Raw genomic sequence first — 19,332 nt, 5'->3', positions numbered from 1 at the left:
GTTGCGGATTCTGGGCGGTTGGGTCTAGGAAGACTTACGTTCTTGGCTTGGGGCTTCTGTATCTCTACGTTTGACTGTCTTGTTGCTGGTATTGTATACAATCGGGGAACTCCCTTTGCAGCTGGCTATGTTGGCTTGTTGTGGGGAACTTATAGGTTGTTGGATGGCGAGTTGAAGGCAAGTCAACGAAGGAAGATCCTATGACAAGTTGCCAGACAGCAAGAGAGTTGAAGTACCTGGTCTATACGCCACGAAAAACACAGCGGCCAAAAAAAAAACCAGTGACTGCGCCAATCGAACCCTGCTAACTCGAAGTACAGCGGGCAGGCGCTGAACCAGGTGCCGTCTACAGTGCCTCGGTGGTTGCAGTGGCTCACCTGCACAACATGTTGCGCAGGCTGAGACAGACGTTCTGACTAGCCAGTGAAATAAGGCGGGCTGATTAAATCTCCGTGAAGAATAATTAAGAGAAAATGCATCAATACATATGATGTAGCCGAACAAAAGCAAGACGAGCTCGAGGGCAAGGACGATAGCATCAGCGATCGGACGATGGATAGCACGAGTCTGGATGAATTCAAGAGGCTTCAGAAATCCATCATCTAGGAGTCGACACTTTTTAGCAGGCGCCTTTCGTGTCCCAACGACGTCTGATATATGCTAACACATCCAGACGGACTGTTAGCCTGTACCAAATAGGTACAAGACACGAGCTAGTCTATTTGTATGACCAGGTGGGAAGGCTAAGAGAAGTTCCAAGCCACAACCCTTATCAATTTACTAACAAGACTTTGGAAGATTCTGAATGAGGATTGGGCTTTGTTTTGTAGGCTGATTCTTTCCATCCTTAGCCCTCTTGGTCATGTTAGACAGCAATGCACTAGAAACCCAGAAACTCCGATAGATTCTCGCAGCACGTTTGCTACGGAAGTCTTTCCTCCCGGTATTCACTAACAGTCTTATCGAGCTCAAGCCTGATCATCTGTAGCCGTTCCAGTGAAACTTTATCCTTTAGGCTATAAATACGTAAACACTTGCAAGACCTGCAGGAATACGGCTTCGCGGAGCCTAACAGCGAGTAGAATCTATCCATGCATAGAGTCTGTCGAAGCTGTACTGCAAAACAACTGTAATAGTGCGACTTCTCCTGCTGATGATGAACCAGATTCCTGGCCCCAATGGAACCAAAATGTATTTCCGACACAGGGAGTTCCTGTTTCAGCTCGCCATCGGAGGCACGGGCCGTGCGGTTCCGGATTGCTGATTTCAAGACACTGTCTCTGACCTAGGCGGAACTCCAGCATTCTCACCGTCACAATGCCCCTCTCATGTTTTGTCGCGGATTTCCGGTCCGCGGATTTCCGGTACAGCCCACCAGGGTCGCCAGCTGTTTTTCTCAACTCACGCAACCTAAACATCTTCTCTGTGTTCAAAAATGCTTATCCAGCGGATGTACGCTGGAACGCCAGGCGGCATTGAGCGCGATGAACCATGCTATTTCACCGACCCCAGGCGCTGGCCAAGATTGAATCAAGCTTTGATCCTAAAAGAGCGCCTATGTTGCATAAGAAGAACATGGGCGTCGTGTAAAGATTCACGCCATCCCCATATACCTTGCCGCAAAGACCAACTTTCTCTTGATCCTTCTTTTTGTACTGATGCCCTGCCATCCACCCGGGGCATACCATACCCCTGAGTTCAGATTGGGGCGACAGCCGGATTTCCATCATGATGACTCTCCGGCCTTCTAGAGAAGGATGTAAGGCGTATGGAAGGCTCGAACGCTTTTGAATGGGGTAGATGGAGATTAATCTTTCGTATGAGGACCAGTAACGGGCAGCTAGGAACGTACGATCCCGCAAACAGATTACCGCCAACAGCCTTGGCTGTCGAGTGAAACGCGGCAACTGTGCAGTCGTACAGAACTTCCACCCATTGCTGGCGTAGTGTTATTCCCTGGCAGCTCTAAGATCAATGATATGCATCAGCGATGGCACGGCAATCAAGGCCGCAGGACCCGGCGTAGGCGAAGATCCTATACCTCAGATCTAGCTTGACTGTTAAGCGATACATGTCACTTACAGCAATAGACGGACTAACAGGCCTACAGTCTTTCCCGTTTGGTAACTACTCAATACTCATATTGATGGTGATTGCGATAGTTTGATAGTAATTCCAGACCAGGCTCCCCGTGTGCAAAACGTCATTTTACTATCTTCTTTTGTACTTCAGCCATTTTTTAATCATCCTCTCGAGGATATTTGTAGGCACGATCCAGCATGAAAATCTCCCGTAGCTCTCCGAAGTCACTTCACTCCCTTATCTTTAAGAAATATCCCAGTTCATGCCTACTGAGCACAGCCACCTGTTATCACCTCAGTTAACACGGCCAACAGTTGCCGGCCAGCAGGGCTCATTGTACAGTCCGTACTGCAAGTTCCTAATGAATATAGCGGAGAAAGTTGTTAATACCGAGGGGGAAGAAACACTAGCAGCTAAGATCTGCCAGACTTCCTTCCCTAAGGCTTTCGCAATCGCTTTGGTAGGCGTTGAGTTTGAGAAGTGGATTCTTGGCGCTCGCGGCCAGCTCGGTCGACCTTTGGCTTTTGACTCGTCGGTGGGTCGAAAGATAAGGTCTGCACTCCCTATGCCCAGTCTCCTCCGCTGGTTTTGCATCATCCACTTCCAGTCTGGTCGATGCTCAAATATGCACCGTATGCCGCCTCATAAATCCGTCCTTGGGCATCGAGCTTGATCATCATGAGATGGCGAGTTTCTCTACGCTCTTGTAAGGATACCCTCACAGCTTCATATTCTGCCCGAAAAACATCAAATTCGGCTTGCGATTTAACTTGAGAGAAATTGTTTATCAAAATAGTACGTGCATGACCAAGGTTATTAATGTCCTGAGCGATCTGACGCAGATCATCCTCAAGCGCTTGGACGGACTTCCGGGCAGAGTTGCGTCCTTGTTCCTCGGATGCGGCGAGACCGTTAAGAAGATCGACCGCGAAGCTGTCCATTCTTAGCAGTGTCGTAGGTCTGAGCTGGGAGGGGAGAACTGGATGCGCGAAGAGACTGGAGTTGTTGAAGGTTGTGATATCTTTTTGACTGCTGAACCTCAGCACAGAGTTTGGGTTGCAACTTCAGAGTATTACTCAGCACGGGCGTATATTCTTACCTGTATAATACTTGATCTTCTGAAATACATCTCTATTACAACATCTGTATATATTGGACTGTCTTATCGCACTGGTGAGGTTGTTTTGGGCATAACGTGATATTAAGAGGTGATGCGTGAGCTAATTAATGTCAGGGGATGATAATTTCAGAACATGAATACTCGCTCTTACACTATCTAATCCTTCACTTTTGGTCTATTTTTCTAACTAAAAGTATCATGTAGATGCCAAGTAAACCTACGTTGCGCTGATCGAAGTATCAGACAAGCTGGTTATGTATGTTGTAGCCCGTTGATACGTTAAATATGGCGAAGTCGCATCAGGGACCCATGATCGGCAGGTGACGCGATTGCGAGACGTTGAGTAGGCACAGTAGGACAGGCTGTCAGAAAAGCGGCTGCTCTCCCGTTTATTAAAATTGGCCGCTTTTTCTCGCCACTTCCTAGTTGGACATGTATGTGATAACTCCGCAAAGGTGAAGTTATTCGCAGATTACGGCACGAGGTGAACGAAAAACAGACCATCTGGTTAAGCTAGGTGGGGGCGCCCAGGATGTCGGTCTCCCAGGTTATCGCGTAAGACGACTCTCTTAGTCTTGTTCTCTGATCCCAGTGTGTTTCAATATCCGTGATCAAATGACTGGAGAAATTGGTTTGTTCGTGATGTGAAGCTGGGGATGTCTTAAGCGAGCCAAGTCAACTGGGGCTTAGGATAAACTAACGTTAGCAGGCGAAACTCAGGGTGAGGTGATGTTGATTAGCAGATAAGATAAGATAAAGAGTCATACTAGACCTAATGGAGCACGAAATGACGTCATTCACGACCTGAATTAACAACCTACTTATCCCATTACGCTCCCTATATTTGAACAAATACTATCTACTTCAGCATTATCCTCATGCTCTTCACTCACACTTGCCAGCGTAGCTCCCAACATCATTCACAACACGTACCCCGCACGTGCTTTTTGCCGCAATCCAATCGCAAGCAAACCGCCATTTGGCGTTGGTCGACGTGAGGTCAGCGCTGCTGTCAATTGCCGTGTTTTGTTACGTGGCTCTTCTGACTTTTTGTCTGCTTAGGAGTATGACATCACACTAGCTTCATCTCAGAGTCAAAATCCAGTAGACACCCCTAAAAGTTTTGGCACTGCCGTTGTCCACTTCTTGTCAAGCCCACCTTGGCTCTTAACGATACCGCCGTGGCACAGCATCGCGATACTCACAGGAACATGCCCAACAGCGACACCCAATGAAGTCGCTTCTTTTTCATTATGATGGCTACAGTCACTTCGACCATTTCTGCTCCTACCGCGAACTCATCTCGATGGCAGCTTTGGGGACGAACCAAGACCGTGTGAGTTCTTGGCCCGTGATTAGCAGCGAAACAAAAGTGAGGCTCGCACCATTATCAGCCTGAGATGCGTATCTTGGCTGCCAGGATGCGCCTCTCGTGTTCTTTAGGCTTCAAGGCAGGCTAGCAGTTGAGCTAAAGCAGTGGGTGGGTTGTCCAACAAGAGAGTGTAAAATGATTTGTCGCATTTATCTCCATTTCCACATATAATACCTACCCATGGCCAATTTGCATCCCCACCATGCATGGTACGTGTTACTACCAATGAAAGGCGTTACGGCTGACAACCGACCTGTTCCGCCGGGCTACGCATGCATGTGCCCGCAATTGACTGCTGCGTGGCAATGGCTGTATGCACGTTGACCGCAAGAACCAGGGTCGTCAGTATAACAACCAGCAGAGTCCGGATTGTCATAACTTGGAGACATTGGGGCCGCCATCTGAGACAAAAAGCCCCATGCTCGGCTCAGTGATATTCCAGGTGGAATTGCGTGCCGACTGCCCGCTTGCTCATTTAAATGGTGACGGCCCAACAGACAACTCATTGCTTTTAGTCATTTTTGTGGTTATTATGTGGCGTTTATCGATCAACAAACAACGCTAGGTTCTCTCTGCTAGAATAAGCTTATAGCCACAAGCCTTAACTATAAATAACACTTCTAGCCTATAACTTAGATATTAATACTATAATAATTAACTAATAGCTATAATATAAAGCTAATATAATAAGAACTTAAATAATAACTCTTTAACTAGCTTTAAAAGTATATAAAAAGCTTTAATTTTTTAATTAAAAAAGGTTAGCTTAATACTATATATACTTTAAATCTTTAAGATAGTAATTTTAATAAAATTAGTTTTTTATTAAAAATATTTTAATTAAACTTATATTAATAATTATATTTATAAAGCTATTATTATACTTTTTATTATAATAATATATAAAGTAATTTTATAATATAATTATAGCTATAATAGATTTAATTATAAAGCTATTATAAAGTATATTTTTATATAAAATTTTAATTAATTAAATAATAAATTCTTTATTTAATTTACTTTATTTAATTATAAAACTATTACTTATATAATAGCTTAATTTTTTATAAGTATTATTAATATTACTTAATAAAAGAAAGTATTATTATTTTCTTTATATAACTTAAAAGATAAAAAGAGAATTAAAGTAATTAAAAAGCTACTTTAAAAAAACTATACTTAAATTATATTTATATTTAATATATAAATAGTAATTTACTAAAAGGGACTTTTTATAAGTATAATATATAATAATTAAAATTATTAAAAAATATTAATATATAAAAAAAGCTTAACTTAACTAAAGAAAGTTTCTTAATAATATATATATTAATACTATTAGGGATAAAGGTTAGAAGAAGGTTTAGGGTAATTAGAAAGTAGTAGCAGTATTAAGTTTATAAGTCAGTTATAAGGTTAGAAAATATACTTCAGTTTTAACATAATGGAACAAACAACGCTTTCACGATACATCTTGGCATGACTACACTTGCAGCGCCTGATCTGTATGTATCCGTGGTTAATTTATGACCTGTATTTCTACTCTTGATTGATAAGAATCCTCTGAGGTTTTCAGTCAACGAATTGCAAGCTTGATGTTTCCGTTACATTTGAGATATGAGCGACCTGTGCACTTCCAAACACAGATAAGCCTGTTCACTCGTCATCCCTACCCCAGCTACAAAATCCTCACTCTTTCGACCTGTCTGCATTGACATCCTTCCTTAAGCCCCTTCCAATCCATCCATATCCTCTCTACTCAGATCTTATGAACTTTCACTAGTTACCATGGCGCCTTTATTTGGCAATGACGGCTCGGCGAGCCAAAGTGACACTGTTTCTGGTGATTCCCAAGTCGCAATTAGCAACCACGCTCCCACAACTCCGCCCCAGATGGTCGTGACCGAGTTTCGGTCGCCTCCTCGAGTTCAATCTCACCAACCTTCAACTCGGTTCCGCGACACGCAGGGCCATCGACGACGACATCGACGAGCCACTGAGACAGCGGCCCTGGGAGGTCATTTCGCCACTCCACCTCGGAGAGTTCCTATTCCGCAATGGCGATTCCAGGCGCATCGTCCGGATGATACGGCTCCAGATCGAATACTCCATCAACATCGTCGCAATCGTACAGTCGGTGCCCATCGTCGATCCCAAAGCTTCCTGCGATATCTCGCCACTATTCGGGAACTCACTCAAGCAATGACGGATGTTCAACGGCAATGGGGTGGGCCAGCCTGTGATTCACTGCACATATCCCCAATCAGCCTAAGCCCACTGGGTCAACATCGGTCCCAGGAACCTCCTCCAGCAACAATGCTTGGACCGAGTATCACAGGCCTCAGACAGGACATGATCAATCTCTCGATCCATTCGCACAGCCCTCGGCCATCATCTAGTCTACCCACTATCCAGATGGTTCCCCCGACTTCAGCGACATTGTCTCCACCTCCGCAGCTGATCATGGATCCTCTATGGAAAGTGAACAGCCGCATTGCGGAGGATGATACTCAACTCCCCGCCCATTTGACTCTCTTCGATCTGCAGATTTCAGGTAACTCTGAGGTTAGTCGCGAGAGACACCCAGTGTCCTGCGAGTGTGACATTTGCCAAGCCGAAAGCATGTCTTGATATGGTGGCAAACTTCGAATACTTGTTATTGTTGGCGTCTTTAGATGTCGCATCCAGGACGGAGCACATACTAAATGTTCTCAAAAGTATCAGTGGCAAAAGGTGACAGTCTGATATGAGTAATTGGCGCGATGGGCTTGGAACATGTGCACTTTCTTCACTTTCTTTGTGTTTAACGGCGGTATGGAACTTGACTAGTATTATGAATCACACCTTTCTTCGATCACGTTTGCTTGATACCTCAACCTCTTTTAACTTTAACGCGTCCTTGTCCCTCGAGGCCTTGCATTCAAATATATGTCAACAAGATAAAGAGCTATGAAACCGCTGATGTTGATTTTTATGCCCACTCCCAACATACAATGATGCTTCTTGGCTGTAGAGGGTGTTTAGGGAACCTGGCTCTATAAGGAGATTTAGGATTGTTATCTCACCTAGCATTATCCTGAAAGAGTTGCCTGTCCGTTCTCTGAGAAATTGGCCTTTACAATAGTGCTTAGTTTAGCAACTACGAGTTCATTGTCTTGAGTGATAGAGTCCTTAAACATGCTGAAGGTCCGCGGATGACACTGGAGGGTTTGATCAAGATAGCATATCAGTAGTGGAAATAAGGCACAAATCATTAGTGCATTATGTGACGACGCTAATGTTAACTCTGTATAGGGGACCGTGAGCATTTTGCTTCCATAACCCGGCCGAGCCCATCTCCAACTAATACTCTATCGAATAAAAGAGTCAGTAAAGCATATGTGCTCGTATCTCATGAGACCATAGAGAAACACGGTTAGCTCTCATCCATCAACTCATCACCCAAACCGCCAGGCCATGGCTATCATGATAACTTAAGAACAACATGTTGGTTCTTTCCTGTGCCTTGCATCTCAACAGTTGTGTTCGCTAAGGTTGATTCTCGTGATGCCAGCGGCTGTTGTGCTGCGAATGACACGACGCGACTGCCATATCCCTACATTCTTGTAGAACAACAGTCGGTCATAATAGGGCTAACCAGCATCACCCGCGCCCGTTGCGCCACCTGATACCGCTTCGCTGGTTTCGTGAGCAATCTCGAGAGGAGGTCGACAATATCCGATGTATTTCTCAGTATATCCAAGATAGAGTATAGCGAGGAGAAAGTGTCTTCATCGTAGCTGGACTAACGTCCATAAAGTCACTAATGTCAGTTATAGTATGAATAGTTATGTGTGAGCTGTCGCACTTTACTTTGGTATCCGTATTGAACTGCACCAGAAGGAGAAGCATTGATCCTCACACTACTCAACTACCGATTTGGGTGATATTTTGACACCACGACAGCGATTTCCTTTGTATGTTCATCTGTGACCCAACCAAGTAGCTCCACGCCCTCCAGGGATCAAAAGTCGCTCCTGCAAAGTGTTTAGGGGCGGCAGCGGTGTCTTGTCGCTGAGATCAAACGTTAGAGCCCGCCTCAGTTATTTCTGGGCTTACAAGCTCTGCAGTCCACATTGAGAGTGGATCGGGTTTCTCACTACCATGATCTTCTCCTGGTGCCTGGAGTACCTGGTGTATACGTGCCACGTCGTAGCGACTATCACTGTGCCGAGTTGCGGTTGTTCGGTCTTCTACCTTGGCGAAAGTATAGTCTTGGGGAGTTCAAGTCGCAAGAAAACCCAAGTCGGTCGCTTCCTTTGTCATCACGAACACGAACGTCTCTTCCACGACACGGGCTCATCGTTGTCATTAATGTGCGCTCATACCGATGCAATGCTTTCCTTCCAAGGCCGCATGGAATCAAAGCACTGTTATTGACTCGCCTCCATTACACACTGAGCTAGCGGTGAAGCCCAAGCTGTTCACCTCAGCCCAGTCATGTCTGCCATTAATCTTACTGTTGATGTGGATGAGCACAGCGCAGACAACTGTTGACTATGCTTTTCAGTCTACCTGCTTGATAACCCATCAAGCTAGTTGTTTCTTTCTGTGCCCCCTCACATTCTTGCTGCTGGGTGTCATGATGCCAATACCTCTGACGGTGTACTTGATCGGGTAGAGTCGTCATACAGTCCGTCCATCAAAGCGCTCTTGCATGCCCACCAAAACGCAAGGCAGAGGAAAATAGTCAAAGCTCCCCGCAAAGCCTTACTTATGTCGATGCACACAACACATCAGACCTCTGTTAAAACCTAGCGTACTCAAGTATACTGAACAGGAAATCAAAGCCATTGATTTCCTGCTGACCCCATCAACACAATACAGAAATTGAACCAGTCACGAAAAAGGGAGATTGAAAACTGCTCGGTCACTTGCACAATTTTCTATTTTGCTAGGCATGGCCACTTGTATCCAGTAGACTATTATTGAAGTTGCACCCTTCTATCCGACTGGGCGGGAAATCCACTGACAGTTGAACATCTCACCGTTCTGACGCTCTTTTAGCATTACCTTGTCCCGCTTGCCTTTTGGCTCGCTCGACAGGAGAGAATCAGGCTAAGACCTGCTGGGCCACTCTATCTCACCTAACCTACACCACATGAATAGCATATATGCGAAGCGATAAAGAAACTAACTACTGTACACATCGCAGTGCCTGTATTTCGTGACGAATCTATTATGTTAATTTCTGTAGACTAGATATCTTGTAGGCGTTATGTTGGCTTGGAGAAATAGGACTTGGAATATTCCTTGACTTTGGGATCTTAAGATGGACTTTCTCCGGTTTCGGGATTTTAATAGTCCGATCCGGAAAATGGAACTCCACCAGCATCAGGTATGTCAGTGCGGAAGAACACCGTGGTCAATGGCTGCATTGTTGTCTGAAGAGGAAAATTGACGATTCGGCAATATCAATCCAAAGGTGGTAGGGATCAAATTATATTATATTAAATTTCATGTAAATAAGTTAATTCATCACCTGCCGCGTTGTTCCCAAATCGAGAAGGTATTCTTGTTCCATGAAATCTAAAAACAATAATATTCGTAACGCCCGTACGTCTCGAGGCTAAAATGGCTTGCAAAGTCTTAACTATATGCAGTTAGGGCGTCAATAACGTTCTGTGCTCTCTACAGAGCTGGCGAGAAAAGCCACACCAGCGCTCTACTCTTCTTCGTGGACATGGTACTTGGACCCGTTAAAGACCAGATCACGGTAATCATGGCTCTCCTGCATCAATAGTGTTGATCTGCATCGCTTGACTGCCAGTACATGAGTCAGCGCCAGGAGCTGTCCAGCCTGGCGTGGTATGCAACCCGATCTAAGACACGCTGCAGGTTGAGTATCCATACCTATCAATAACATCGCCCGCGATGGACGAGGCATCTACACCACGGATATCTGAAACTACTAATTCTTGGCCATGGGAGCTCTTTATAGAACACGGCCCATGCCCTTAGCCTCAAAGCTTAACCGAGGACTTGCCCAAGATCATCGACGCGGCGAACAGCGGCAATGCGGGCATCACAGTGGAAGCCGTAATTGCTCGCCTGAAAGAAGATGCGAGCAAGGACCCGAATAGTGTTGTTGCTCACAAAGCATGTTAAGGTTCTGAATGCGGAGATTAATAAGACGCTGAAGCGGCAGCGCGAGAATAACGAACGATCCGAAATCCCAGACTCAGACGAGGATGTCGCGATAAACTCGTCGTCAAAGAGGCCATCAACAACCAACTCCTGACCCGAGCTTCAAAGAGGCAGCGCCTCAATCCCGAATCACAGCCCGATCGCAATCGCAATCGCAATTGCAACCGCTGTCGTAATCGCAAGACTGGGTTAATCCTCTGCCCAAGCCTCAATCCCAACTTGAGCACAGATCCTCGCTAGACGAGCAACACAACAACCGACCTGACAAACAAGCCAACCAAGATGAAGATAGTGTCGTGGGATAAGGCGCCACAGAGATCTCCCAAGGCATTGGCTCTTCCAGTGCCCAGGACACAGAATCAGTAAGTATCCATACAGTCAGCCCACCCTAAGCTGCCCAGTCTAACCCTCAATATCCATCAATAGCGAGGCTCCAAAGCAGTATCGATGCGGCACAAATACGCGCCGAGCGATACGAGAACGATTGCAGAAAGTCCGAGACTCGCATCCAAGACCTGAACCTCGAGGTCGCCGCCCACAAGAAAACCCTCAGTACAAAAAAAAAAAAAAGGCCGGCCAGCGACACCATAAAGGCAGAAAACCACGCGGCTGCACTAGTCGAGTTGAATGCGCTAGTTGAGAAACACGAAAGATTTCTCGAGATTGGAGACGCGGTCCCGGTCTCCAAAAAGCAACAAGAAGTGGACGAGGCGAATCGCATGTCAAACAACCCGAGGAGGACAGAACAAAGGCTGAAGCCAAGTTGGATGAATATGAGGCCAAGACACAGGCGATTTGGGATGGAATTGAGACTCTGTTGAATGGTATTGCGGCTTGTCGTAAGGAGATTGTCAAGTGGACGAATGGCATAGACATGATTCAGTGCTTGCAGATTCTGCGGAGTCTAGACTATGACGCCCTAGAGGCAATGCCGGAGGAGAGGCAGAGCATGCGGAATCTTATCAATAAAATTTTGGCGTCTAAAAGAGAGCGTGCAAATGGTACAGAGGCGAGGTAATAACGTGTTGGCGTTGAACGAATAAAATTTGCATGGAAGATACCCAGTATTTGTATTTAAACTTGGGTGAGCTTTGCGGTAGGGTTCTGTCTACAGTATGAATTAGATTACTACTAGAGGTTGCTCAATTGATTCATGAATGAACGTGTGGCCCTACTCGGGACATTATCTACGTTATCTTGGGATTGTGAGGAGGGCACGCTTGCTAAACTGCTGGAAAGCGTATTTGAGGGGGTATCTAATAAAATAACTTGTAGATTGTCATCTCTCGAAACAGGAATCTATTTGTCGCTCACAAAGCATGTTAAGGTGCAGCGACGTTATTGCAAGCTATTGTGAAGATGATATCTTAAGATGCACTCAGATGGGTCGCATGAGGCGAAGGTCATGGGTTCGAATCCTTGATTGAAGCGGGATGTCTTTTTCTGGGCGGTGAGGTGTTAATTGCCGAACCTGGAACTGAACTCCAGGCAGAAAGATGGTTGGCATCTTAAGATCTCAACATCCGCGATGTCTAAGAGTGGGCCTACTGCTGGCATAAAAATACCCCGCCTTCTGACTGAGAGCTTAACTCCAAAGCTACCCTGAACTCGATGAGAGTCAGCCCATTTCAGCTCAACAGGCCACCATCATGTCTTAAGATACAACTCATAGCACGTATTATAACTTAGCAAATGCTAGGCCTACAACCCTTACAACTGGGCTTTGGCAGGTGTTAGTTTATTGGTGCATCATGTCGTTACTCTCGGGAGGTGGAAAGGCCAGCGTTGGGCCGTGTGATCTGCCGTTCTAGCGATGGTATCAGATTGTTAATAAAGTAGATGTGGCGGTAAGCTTTATGCATACATGTCCGAGATTGCTTCCACTGTCAGTTCCTCACAGGCATCCTCCGAAGCCTGATACCCTCCTCCGTGGCGAGCCATCGAGTTACCTGTGGCGTCGTGTCCGTCTTCTTATTCCGGAGCGATAGCGAGAGAAGCTTGGTACTCGTGTTGGGCGTATATCTCATTGCCAATATTCTTGCCAGTGTCATCATAGCCCGCTTCTGCCGATTTGCATTGATCTCAAGCTTCCCAGGTGTTCTGTTGTTGGCATTCACCATGTGGTGACTATCAAATCGCTTTTTCCAGAACAACCAACAATCGATTGCACTCTGTCAGAATGGTCTTTTGATCAAAGCAGTATGATATCAGATGTACTCACCAGTATGAGTCAACAGCCGTCTCGGATCCAGTATTCTTGGCAAATCAAAGGGTAGTCTTTCTGCCTCTGTACACCAACGTCATCAATACCCATACTCCCATCAGCAACAACAGACCCAAAATGCACTGATGGCTGCTGAATTGGCTACCATAGACATGTGGGGGATACGCTGACCCTTTTCGATATTTACAAGCGTCCGTGACAGTGGATAGGCAGGCAAGAAACTAGACTATTTTCTTTCTTTCTTCCTGGTAGGTCCAGTCCCGGTGCGGTTGAATGTGCGTTAACATACCCCCTCGAGTGCTACGTCTTTACTAAGGTCTCCTTACCAATGGATATTAAATTTCTGGTTCAAGACAAGTTTGCACTCACTCGGTCGCAGTGGCTTGCCACGGACTTGGATGAAACAGTCAAAGCGGTTGTAATCTCAATGCCCCTCGACAGCCACACCCGCCGAGTCATCAGTATCCTACGACACCAGCACCGACTGTTAACCGCATCTGTTGGCATTTAAGTGCGTGAACACCACGGCAAATACACCAGCCCCGAACTCGGTTTCCTTGGTTGACTGGGTGATACAATTGGGCCGTGAAACAATTCATGCTGTGCGATTCTTTCTTTGTTATATGTTGGCTGACGTGCCCTCAAACATTGAGAGAGAGGTTAACGCCGTTTGCCACAATGCTTGCCATAGGATTCTGCACATGTGTAATAAGAACTCAAAATATGAGGCATTCTGTGATCTTCCTATCTTATATTTGTCTACTAATTGTCTAGACTGTGCTATCTTAGCAATCTGAAAAATCATTGACTTGCCGTACGTGGTCTTAAATAGTGTCTGGGTTGCTGCTGACGTACAATTCAGCAACTCGTTGAAGCGACCCAGGCTCATCTCACTCGCTCTCACTTGCAAACATTATTCTTTCAGCAACGAAGATGCCAGTCTGTCAGCATTCCGAACCTGGCCGTGATATTGAGCCTCTCCAATTTAGACGTTGTGCTTTTTGATAAGAGTATCACCGGGACTGGGACCAAACCCGAGCAAGGACACATATTCCAAAAGCAAAGTATTCTTACCATGCTCCTAACCGAGGAGATCTGGCTCGAGAAGCTGGGTAGAAGCTTTGGGAAGAGGGTGATACTACAGAACGGGTGAGACTAGCCTCGTCGCAAATGCAATGACCGACAGCATGAACGAGTTTGCAAGGCGAAGTGTTTGCTATGGCTAAGAATCGAGGACGGACATTGATGGTATCGAGATGTTGGCCGACGCGGGCAAGACCCTGATCCACTCAATCGAGGTTCGTGAAGGACCGGCTGTTTCTGACTATTTTAACTTTTTCTTGCAGCACTTTTGTTGAAAGATGCAGATGCAGATGCAGATGCAGACGGGAGTTTGATTCGCAATGGTGCATCTCTGGCGCCTGGAAATGGGTAGGTTTGTTGTTACGCTTAGGTATTATTTAGTGGTAACCGCACTGGAATAACGCCGAATCTAGCTAGCACCTCAGGTGCCGCGGCTTTGGCTGAACTGGGTTACAGGGCACTGCCACTAAAGCTTACTATCAGCTAGCGCCGAGTCGGAGACGCTGGTGGCATAAGCGCGAGGCAAGCAAGCAATGGATCGCGACCTATGCGACACTCAGTAAGCACAACAACATGAACCAAGCTATGCTTAACAACTCCGTGGCATGATTTATCAATTATCTCTACGCAATCCATAGCGAGACACCCTCAGCCACGTGACATGGCAGCGTGATACCCAATAGCGCACTGAGCTGAGGTTCAGCACTTAACTGTTGTTGGCTGCATGTATCCCTTGCCGTGTCCTCGGAAACTCCAACCGCCTTCTCCTTGTCTTTTCCGTCTAAAGATTCATCGAGCTTTGACCCAGCTGTCTCAGTTCGTCCGTGTTGTTGGCACCGATCGGAAGAAGCGCTAGGGGAAGTGTTGTGAAGCAGTCTCGGGTCAAAGGGCCATGGCGGTCAATGTACTTATTTAACGTGAGGATTCTTTCTTCTTCATGCTGCCTTCCAGCGTGCTGTTGTAGCTAGGGTTCGGGAAGCGTCTGCGGAGCGGCTGCGGCTCAAAGTCGGTTTGGGTGCCCTGGTCATGTTGACGAGACCGAGATGCACGATAACCGACTCGGTGTGGAGGCAGACGTATTATCTTGGTCTCGGGCACCAAGATCGGGAGAGCGCCCGGTCGATACACCAGGTATCCTTTCAGAGCAGGCGAGTACGTTACATTGGAGGAACATAAGTATGCACCGCTCGATTGCACGGGCAAAGGTGGCCTCAGAGCCGCTGCTGCCACTGGCTCAGTTGAGAACCCAAAAAGTCCGTCATATGGCGGTGTCGTTGTAGCGCGACATGTCTTTCGTGCAGGTTGCTCAATGTCGTGTCGTCTCCATCTTCGTTCCTAGGTCGCTTGAGAGGTTCCTCCTATACAAGTTAGCCTCGGGAAAAATGCAAGATCTGCAGCTCAAGTACCGTTTGTCCCTGGGTTTGGCCGCCTTGGGCTGAGCGTCGGTCGCTGGCTTGAGAATTCTCTATTGCTCACTGTTGTAGATGATGGTGGAGATAAAGAGAGAGAAAGAACAAGAAGAGCAAGAAAGGAGAACAACACATGACCATGTCCGACCAGTACAATATAGCAATGGGGGAAAAAAACACACCCATGCTTAGGAGAACATGAAGTAGAAACAGGGAATCAGGTACCACCCAATGCCGGAGAAAATGAATATCACAGTAAAAAACCAAACAACTTCAATCAAAGAGGGATCTTCCCTTTGTTGGACGGGGGCCTTTTCTTCAAGAGTAGGTTCGTCCTGTGGTTTGCCATGGCCACTGGGGCGCTGCGTCAGAGTTGTGACGGGATCGGACTGACTCTGGCTGCCCGAAGACTGCAAAAGGTGAGTAAATCGACTTGGCCAAATAATAAAGTGATCGTACCTTGGGCGAGCGGTGGAGTTGACAGACTTGAGATTGCAGTTCCAGATCGCGAACTGTATCTTGCAATGCTTCAACATGATCCATAGTCATAATGCCGCCAGGTTCGGCTTGCGCGGATGACTGCCATCAGGAGACCTGGGCTTGAGGGCCTTTTCAGGCTCAAGCTTGTTCGTGGGAGCCATTGGTTGACAGCGGTTGATTTCGGTCAAGATTGGGAGCAGAGATAGAATTGACCTTGAATATGCGAGGCTAGGATTTTTACCTGAAATTAAGAGCGTGAGTGTTTTCAAGACTTTGTGAAAGGTCGTGCTGGATGATAAGGGACACCCCAGACTGTCAGATGAGCAATAGTAGACCATTAGGTCTGCCTCCTCCTCAGACTGGATTTGTTCCTTTCCCTAGAGAGAGGCAAATAAGCTAGTGCAGGCACCCGAAACATAAGCGCTAGTTCATTGACTGTCAGGGGCGGTGAGGGCACATGCATTCAGATGCTGCGTATTGAAGTCAGAATTCGACAGGGTCAATGCTGATGTCTCACGTTGCGTCCGGGCTTAAGACGCCAGAAGATCCCGACTGGCCCCAGTGTAACAGTAAACAAGATATCCGGATGCGACGAGCTTAATCTGCCTGACAAGTTGGACACTAAGAAACAAGGATCACAGCCACTTTCTGCATCGTTGCTGGGAACCCTATTAGGAGTGTTTAGTGGTATTGATGTCCAAGTTATGAGCTAGGAGTGTTACTTGCAATTGAGACTTGTGGCTGAGAGCTTCTTCCGGCTGAGAGAACTTGGGGAGTGTTTAGAGTAGTCCAACGCTCACCCTAATCTTGAGTAACTTATTTCTCACCATAAGCTCGCGGAGAAGAAGAAAGCGGCATGTGGTATTAGTTACACAGAGGTGACATGGGTAAATGCAACAGGTCATTATAGTAAGCATGTCCCTAGCATATTTTTGCTATGAGGCTTGCTATGACAAATCGGGGAATTTGAATACCCTAGACCGGATTAGCGAAATAATGTCCTTTGTACTAGCGTCAACATCCTGGTTATGATAATAGTTATTGTATGGGACCTAGAACTTTCTAATAGACCATCATGCTATTTTTTATTTTCTCCGCATCCATATCTAGATATGTTTATTCCTCTGAGAAAGCCCGCTTTCACGCTTGCTAAATTTGAATCATACTGTTACATGAGTGGAAGCTACAGGACCTTAAAAGTACTCAGGTGCGCTGATCAAAAGAGAGTCACGCAAGGCATAAGAAAGGAAGGAAAACAGTCTATCTCTGGATTTGCTTATAATAGAAACCGTTATTACTATTATAAAATTGATGGAGGTAATTAATAGGCTGTTGCAAGAAGCCACCTCTTATGATCGAGAATCGGGCCTCCATGTCAGGCTCCGATTACTTATCTACCGGTAGACAGAGAATTGCGACGACAGAGAGGAAAGCGCTGAGAATTGGGGTACAAGTGGACAGGAAGACACTGGACCTAGTGCGGTAGTGATGCTCGACCGATAGAGCTAGTCCTGGATGGGTTAAGTTTCTTCGGTTAACCATCCCTTTAACGGTCCTAAGGGCACAATTAGGTATTCGGTCCAGTTTTTTACTCTTTCTACCTCTCTTATTTGATGGAACGGCGTCGGAATATCTCGTGATTCCGTCGTCGATCTTCAGTACCTAATTGTGCCCTTAGGACCGTTAAAGGGATTGTTAGGGTGTACCTCTTTTGGCTGCCTAACACCGCTTGCATACAAGTGCTGTCTATTACTAATAAAAGGGCATAAAATACTGTGTAAAATCCTGGCAGGGAGGAGATATCGGAGTGAAAGAGTATCAAAGTATTTATTCAAGATTGACGTCTAATCTTAACTCAAGTTAGGACTGTTAGAGAGAGTATAGCGGATATGTACGGTTGGTGAGCACAGAGCGGCGTCCCCACTTGATTAGTCAGGCCAGGTCGGTTGACCAGGTGACGTCAAAACAACAGACCCCAATCAATGCGCCGCTCTATCTAATATGTTCACCAGGAACTATCATCAATAAGCAAGCAAAAATGCGCACTGCCGACATCCAAAACTGGCGGCAAGAGATAGAAACAACAGGGCTTGAGTATTGCGACACGTTTTACGATTTTTCTTGCCCCAGAGATTATCAATATCCTCAGTCCCTTCCGTTATCGCCACCAGATTCCCAAAACGAGACCAGGAAACGACTCATGGATGATGGCTCGGAGCCAGCGGCTAAGAGACGCAGGGGGCAAGAAGATACTGATAAGACACCAAGAGCCCCTCGAAGTCAGCGAACGAGGGGATTTCCAACAACATCAGATGCCCCAGGCTTTGCGCGAGATGCTCAAGCCCACTCGGTGACAGCATCGCAATCAACGCAATCGCAAGCATCTGGTCGCTCGTCACCTTCGAAGCAACTCGCATCACTTGAGATCAGTCCCAGCGGGTTCGAGCCGCGCGAGTTCACCGTGGACGATGTTGATTTGCCACGGCAACTTTGCGACATACTCGATGGGCTACAGGATATTAAGAATAGCGCATTCGGGATTATCTCACGCGATTTCGAGGAGGAAATCACCAAACTTGCCAAAACCGATCGTCAATTTTCTCGGGTCCGAAGCCACATGTTTGCGGACCCAAGCGTTCGCGATAAATTCGGCCCTACACCTTCTCCCGAGGACGCGCGGAGCTTGGCTACGGCAGCAGCCGATTGCCACGTTACAGTGCAAAACGAAGCTGGATGGAACATGATGGTACACTATCCTCTCTTATCCCTGGCCGTTTATGGCTCCCAGCGTCAAAAACAGCTCGTTGGAGTCGCGCCTTGCACAACTGCGAAGATCATCCAGGAGTATCTTCAATCGCCAACACAAGCCAAGATGATTGACTTTTGCATCTATCTCGATCCAAAGGATAACGCATCACAAGTCGAAGAGGCGCGGAGGATTTTACCATGCGGCTATGTCAATCACACTGACTTTTATTCGTTGCGCAATCGTCCCATCGCTCTGAGCATTGAGACCAAGGGCGCGAGTAGTACGCCAGCAGGGTCTGCTGAGTTGCAGATAGGGACATGGCACTCAGCGCAGTGGCGGTTTCTGGAAGACCTGGTTTCACGCAATGCTGGTTCTATGGATGGGCTGCCGTTTTTACCTGCTATCATCGTCCAGGGACATCAGTGGAGTTTTGCTGCCACGACAAGAGAGGGGCAGAAGACGGTCTTGTGGCTACCATTCCAGTTTGGTTCGACAGATGATGTGATAGGTGTTTATAAGACTGTCTTGGGACTTCAGCAACTATGTCGCTGGGTTGATGGTGTCTTCTGGCCATGGTATAAGAGAAACGCGCTGAGTATATCAGAGGATAGGGATTATACATCATAG

The 19,332-nt window shown here is 46.5% G+C and overlaps 1 protein-coding gene across 1 annotated transcript; it reads left to right on the top strand.

The window, feature by feature from the left end:
- Positions 1-18,156: 18,156 nt before the first annotated feature.
- J7337_013846 (uncharacterized protein) lies at positions 18,157-19,332 on the top strand (the record flags this gene model as incomplete). Its single annotated transcript, XM_044831321.1, has 1 exon — positions 18,157-19,332. The coding sequence occupies one exon, from the start codon at positions 18,157-18,159 to the stop codon at positions 19,330-19,332; it is 1,176 nt and encodes a 391-aa protein (XP_044673707.1).

Source organism: Fusarium musae, chromosome 12, assembly GCF_019915245.1.
Source record: "Fusarium musae strain F31 chromosome 12, whole genome shotgun sequence".
Lineage (NCBI taxonomy): Eukaryota > Fungi > Ascomycota > Sordariomycetes > Hypocreales > Nectriaceae > Fusarium > Fusarium musae.
Note: the sequence above shows the minus strand (reverse complement) of the source record. Positions and strands in the feature narration are given on the sequence as shown.